General features: G+C 39.5%; 1 protein-coding gene across 1 annotated transcript in view; it reads left to right on the forward strand.

Moving 5' to 3' along the window:
* Positions 1-6,433, forward strand: part of GRID2 (glutamate ionotropic receptor delta type subunit 2) — a 746,969-nt gene that overhangs the window by 520,413 nt on the left and 220,123 nt on the right. The window contains 1 exon segment of the mRNA XM_009634848.1: positions 3,331-3,492. Within this exon segment, the coding sequence (XP_009633143.1) occupies positions 3,331-3,492 (162 nt within the window).

Genomic DNA, 6,433 nt, shown 5'->3' on the forward strand with positions numbered 1-6,433 from the left:
ACAGGTTGCCCAGAGAGGTAGTGGAGGCCCCATCCCTGGAATCATTCAAGGCCAGGTTGGACGGGGCTCTGAGCAACCTGATCTAGTTAGCGGTGTCCCTGCTCACTGCAGGGGGGTTGGACTAGATGACCTCTAGGGGTCCCTTCCAACCCAAAACATTCTATGATTCTATTCTGTAAATATCTTAAGGGTGGATGTCATGAGGACGGAGCCAGACTCTTCTCAGTGGTGCCCCGTGACAGGACAAGGGGAAATGGGCACAAACTGAAACATAAGAGGTTTCAGTTGAATATGCAGAAGAACTTTACTTTGAGGGTGACAGAGCACTGGAACAGGCTGCCCAGGGGGGTTGTGGAATCTCTTTCTTTGGAGATATTTAGAACCCACCTGGATGATGTCCTGTGCAACCTCCTCTAGGTGACCCTGCTTTAGCAGGGGGGTTGGACTAGATGATCTCCCGAGGTCCCTTACAACCCTTGCCATTCTGTGATTCTGTGATACCAGGCAATGCGTTAAATGACCCAGTAAATTTATGTGGGAAATGCATAAAAGTGTAAAGTGACTTTAATTCCAGCCCCACCCTGCATCAGGACAGTTGAAGCATCCTTCTGGTAGTGACAAGGAAGGGTGATTTTGAGAAGCAGAAATTAATCATAGTGTCTTTATCATTGCATTATCAGTGATTGATTGCTGTAAGTGTTAAGCTGAGCTATTAGTGAAGGAATAACAATGCTTAGTAATTGCTTAACTTGGTACTCCTGAGCCTTGTTAGTACTTTATGAAGGCCCAGCTATATTACTCTTAGATTAGCGAGTGCATCCTTCCTCATGAACTGTGACAACAGTCTTCTATTCCCATGATACTGGGTTATTGGAAGCTACCTTGAAAGCAATGTCATTTTGTTGGGAAATGATGACTTGGCATCTGTAGCCCTTCATGTACCAATTTAATCTCATTAGTGACCTTATTGTCTCTGCTCTCTAGAGGTTGTTGGTTTGGTTTTTTTTCCTTTGGTGAAGGCTTGTGTAGAATAAACTTGCCTCACAGCATAGAAATAATTCCTTCTCTCCCCCAAAACAAATGTCCCTGTGGTGCTGACTTCTTAGGGGAAATACAGTTTTAGCTGAAATGCTTTGAATTCTTTGTAGGTTTACAACACACAGACAAATCATCCAAGCTATTTTAAAAATGCTTGATTAATCTGAACCCAGATCCTCGATCCATGCTTTTAATCCTGTTACGCACAGTGATGCCTGGCCTGTGCATCTGTGGAAAGTAAATTAGTTCCTGGGTGAATACTGGGATGGAAATATTCACAGCCACTAGAGTCACGGGAGAAGCTCAAATAAGAATAAAGAAGCATCTTCCAGAAAGAGGGAATGAAGGATCATTTTCATTTAAAGAAAAGGGGAAATAAGGATCGGAAGCTCTGTGCATTTGTGGTACTAACAGTGTAGAGTTGTAAGGGCGATACAGGATCCCGGGAGTTTATCAGGAGGGAAAGCAGCAGACCATTAGATCTCCTTCAATAAAATATGGAAGGCAAAATGTCCCAGGAAATTCTGGCAAGGTAAGGAGAAAGACAACTTCTTTCCTGGATGCTAGGCAGGGAAGGAGTCTGTCACAAAACCTTCCTGTGAGAACTGTACAGAGCAGGTTGCAGATGACACAGGCAAAGCCAGCATAAAGATGGAATTTACATAAGAAGAAAAACCCACAAAAAATAGGTTATATGGAAAGGAGTAATTAGGCAGGAAAAGGAGCTATACTTTTTTTTTCTTTTTTTCCCCCCTTTTTTAAGGTGATGTGTGGATTTGCCAAGTAGTGTCTCAGATCTTTAGCATTATTGTGCTTCCTTGGCATACATGCCCTCCCAAAAGCTGCAGGACTTTCCCAGTCTTTGGATATTTTTAAGAGGTAGAATAGGGGCATTCTCCACAAAGTTGGGATACTTACCTATTGTAAGCTTCCTTCTTCTTTTAAGGTTTTGAGCAGACTATCTGTATGGAGAAACCCTTACACAGAGCAGTCAACATATTCCACCAATCTGGGAAATGTCTCTTGGCTTGTCTGTGACTGATGGAGAAAAAAACCCAGCAACCTTGCCTCACTTAGCAAACTGCTGCTGACTGATTTGTTTTCAGGCACTAGGAACATTCTACAGCCCCCTTCATACAGTGCAGCTGAGGAAACTGAGTTTCCCTCGATAACTTCAGGCCCCCACAGCTTCAAATGACCAGTAGGTTATCTAAAAATAATATTTCCAAAGGTCCTTCTTATTTCTGAACATCATTCCTCTTCTCAAGATCCTCTGTCAGTAGGGCTGAGGTGTCTCTCTATGATACTGTTAGTAACGTAAATGTTCCTGCCATTCAAGGACAGAAATGGCTGAAACAAAGCTATATTGTAAATGACTTGTTTCAGAAGTGTTTGTGAACTCTGAGCTTCTGTTCTTTTGCATTGAATTGTACCTTTCACATCTGACTTTGTACTGTGTGCGTTTAAAAGCACATATATAGAAATAGTACATGGGTAAGTGGAACTGGCATACAAGTAATTTCTTTTCTTGAGTTCAGCTGTTCTCTCTTTGATGCCAAACTGGAACTTCCTCACACTGTATGTGTGTAACTACGCTCATAGTGAAACGTATACACGCTTACTCAGTTAAGAGTTTCATCCTGCAAGGAATTAACAGCCATTGCCAAATGCTCTGACAGGAAACACTATAAATTGCAGAATCAACATGCAACTGCACACTGAGAAAGATTTCATCAGGTCATATTTCATTCCAGAAATTGCCTCAATCAGAATTGACTTCAAAAATCAGGAACAAAAAAACATGCTGAAATGATTTATTTTCAGTTTTCAGAGCTTCCATTTTTCAAAAGAACAAAACAATCCTGAAGAGAATTTGATGGTGTCCAAATATCTGGCGCCTGAAAAATTGGAAGTTGCAGGCAGCTGGTTAAAAATAAAAGGAAGTCTGTTTACATTCATGAGTAGGGCTTTAAATCCTGCAAGTGGAGCTGTGCCAGTGATTGGGCTGCCCGCACTTCACATGTAGTAGTGCTTTGTAGTGTAGTGGTGTAGTTTGTTGCTGCACATGTGTAGTTTGTTGCTGCAAATTGCTTGTGGTGTGACAGCCCCTAGCTTCAGTTTCCACCAGAGCCAAAGATATGACTTTTTGGTTCTTATAGTTCCTTCTTAATACCAAGTAAGTTGATGAATTACCAGAGGATTATGAGTGAGGCAAAACAAGTTATAAACTCTGGCTGCTGGGAGAAGACCACAAATAATAAAGCCAATTCGCCCTTTTTACTGTCTTTGCAGATTTCAAACCTGTACATATACGACACTGTCCTCCTGTTGGCGAACGCCTTTCATAAGAAGCTGGAGGACAGGAAGTGGCACAGCATGGCCAGCCTCACCTGCATCAGGAAGAACTCTAAACCCTGGCAAGGAGGGCGATCCATGTTGGAAACCATTAAGAAGGTACCTTTTCCCTGTATTCCCTTGTCTTTCACTTCTAAAATACTTGCATTAGGCAGTATTTCCTTCTAAGGTGCGTACTAATCCTGCCAGTACCAGCAGTGTCTTTTCAAAGCAATGGTTTTGATATATTTACAGTTTCTGAATGAAAATAGTCTTTAATGTTTTTGTTTCTTTTCCATGTCATAATGAGCATATTTGAAATGAAGTCAATGAGTTTGTTTACCAAAACTACCGAACTACTAGAATTTTCAAGTACGAGTAATATCCTATTGAAACAGTGTCACAGGTTAGGATGTAAAGCAGATAAGTTTACTATTTTGTTTGTAAAAGGAAAAAAAAAAAAAGGTTGCAGAACAACACTTGGGTCATGTGCCATGGAATTTGGTGTTGCACTGTATTGACATTAATGCAGTGAAATAATAGAACTGAGAGTGAGGAAAACCCTAATTTATCTAGTCTATCTCTTGCCATTGCAGAACTGTTCCCTATAACACTCTCTACAGTGCTTTATCCAATGTTAAGTTCTCGCTACTTCCCTGTGATTGTTATTTCATACCATAATCATGTTCGCGCCCAAGGTGCTTTTCCTGTTCTTCAGTCTTCGAACATATTTTTTCTTAGGTATTCCCTTTCTTCATGATGTTTGCAGCCTCCACGTACTTAGAGACAATTATTACAGTCTTCCGGGTCAGTATTTAGTTAAAATAAGGATAGGTTGGTAGTTTACCTTTCCTTGTGAGTTATTCGGTTCAGTCTCCTTATGTTATTGATGTCTTTCATAAAACTGCCTTCTCATTTGTCTGCGTGTACTTCCTCGTAATGTATACTTAGATTTAAAGTGCTGGCAGCACCTACATTGTAAATACCAAAAAACCCAGGACAGTAAAAAAGAATAAAATTTTAAAATAATGGTGCTTTATTTATGGCTTTCATTAAAAGGACATAAAAATAATTTGAAATATAATGTTGTTTCAAGAAGTTGCTGTTCTGCATTAGGTCTGTGTTTAACTACACTGGAAATTATGATGATGCAGGCAAAATGTAAGGCTTCTTTGAACACTGCTTATTTTTTCCCCAGTCCCAGGTCAATCTGCATTAGCTCCAAAATAACAGTTCAAGGCTTTCTTTGGTGGCTGTCCGCAGTTTCCATTCTAATAGTTTGAAGTCATGAGACTGTGAGGATAAGCCAGAACACACTTCTTATTTCAGGGGCAGGATATGGCTTTAAGGGACTCTAAACTGTATTGCTCTTAACCTATCAGAGCAATTTCCAATTCAGATTTGGCAGTCCTGTGTATTTTAAGCTATGTTTCAGGCAAGGCAGGTTCTGGAACTTTTCTTATCAACTTACATTTTGTAAATACTATTGCACACTTTTTCATTAATAAGCTAAAAGCCATTTCTACTTACTCAAATCCGAATAGGATGCCTCAGCCAGAAATGTCAAAATACCCAATTCCACTTTAGAGTTACAATTTACTATCTGAGCTGGAGTGTCAGGCAAAGTCTGGTAGCCCTACTAGCACCTCTAAATTTAAAAGTACTCCACCATCGAAAGGGCTGCTGACTGTTTTGCATTACAATTACTTGCTTGCTTGTGGTGTTTGTGGATGTGAGACTGATCCTGTTCTCTCCTAGATAAATATCCTTTATGCTGTTTCTTTACCACCATGTTGCCTCTTTGCATCTCAAACAGAGTTTATTCCATTCTTTGCCACATCATCCTAGCTATCCAGTTTATCTTCTTCCAATTCTCACCTCTTAAAATGATGTGATTAATAAAACAAACTCCTTCTGTGACCTTTCACAGAAGAGCTGCAGTGTGTTGAAGATAAACTTTTATAGCTCCTAATCCTGAAACATGAAGAGAAATGGACAGGAGAAATATGAAAGCATTCAAGAAGTCAGGAGCAAGTAGAAATTCCAGGGTTGTGGTTAGCTTGCTAGGAAATGAATCAGATGTCAAGGAAATTCCTGATGTGTACAGCTAACCAGGCTTGCCTCCTGTTGCTTTTGGGTTTCTCTGCTATTTGAATGAGATGGCTTTGATAAGAAGCCATTGTATTCAAGTAAATTGAATAATCCAAATACTCTTCATACTGCATTGTGCTGACAGATGTGTATTTCTAAGTAACATGCTAAAATTGAAAGTTAAAATTTAATCCAAAATGAAGTACAGAAATTTCCTGTATGTGTGTATGTCTGTACCATTTCAGTCCCTAGGCAGAGGAAAGCTCAAGATTGCAGCTGAGAACTGGAATTGCACAAGAAAGAGGAATTCTGATTTAGTTTTGTAGTCTACCTTCTCTTTTGCTTCCCTGAAGAACTTATGTAGAACTTCAGGGTCACAGCTGTGTACTTTTGAAATTAAGAAGTTGTCATTGATGAATGTCTGATGAGATATCAGAAAAATAATAAAATTTTAAAGTACTGAAAGGAAAAATAAAAAACATTTAATCTTTCTTCTTGCGAATGCTTTGATTTTTCATCTTGGGTTTGGTTTTTTTTTTTTCCTCCTTTAAACATCTTTTCTCTCCTGTTATCTTGGAACATCCTCTAAAACCAACTGAAGTAAAAAGTTTTTCTCAAAACCATGCCAGTTTTCCTTAATTTTGAAAGAAAACAGGAAAAAGTTACCATGTAGTGTTTAAATAGTTTCTGAATAAAAGGTGTTGTGCTTCCATTTTGTAATCACCTCTGTTTCAAAGATGCAGTGTATAGTGGAATATCATGAGAAGGCATTGTTATAGTTTAGGGTGAAGGAACATTCTGAGGTTTCTTAAATGCTCATGGAAAAAGAACTTCCATCCTCTGCAGAGTTTAACTCTACCTTCATAGGGAGGTGTATCGCAGAGCTGGAATCGCTGTCTTCTCCCAGATTGCCCCTCACCTCAGTGTAGTTTCAGTGGGTGTTGCAGTGTAGCCAAGTATGGGGAAAGAG

This window comes from Egretta garzetta, unplaced genomic scaffold (genome assembly GCF_000687185.1).
Source record: "Egretta garzetta isolate BGI_Z169 unplaced genomic scaffold, ASM68718v1 scaffold32, whole genome shotgun sequence".
NCBI classification, from domain to species: Eukaryota; Metazoa; Chordata; class Aves; order Pelecaniformes; family Ardeidae; genus Egretta; species Egretta garzetta.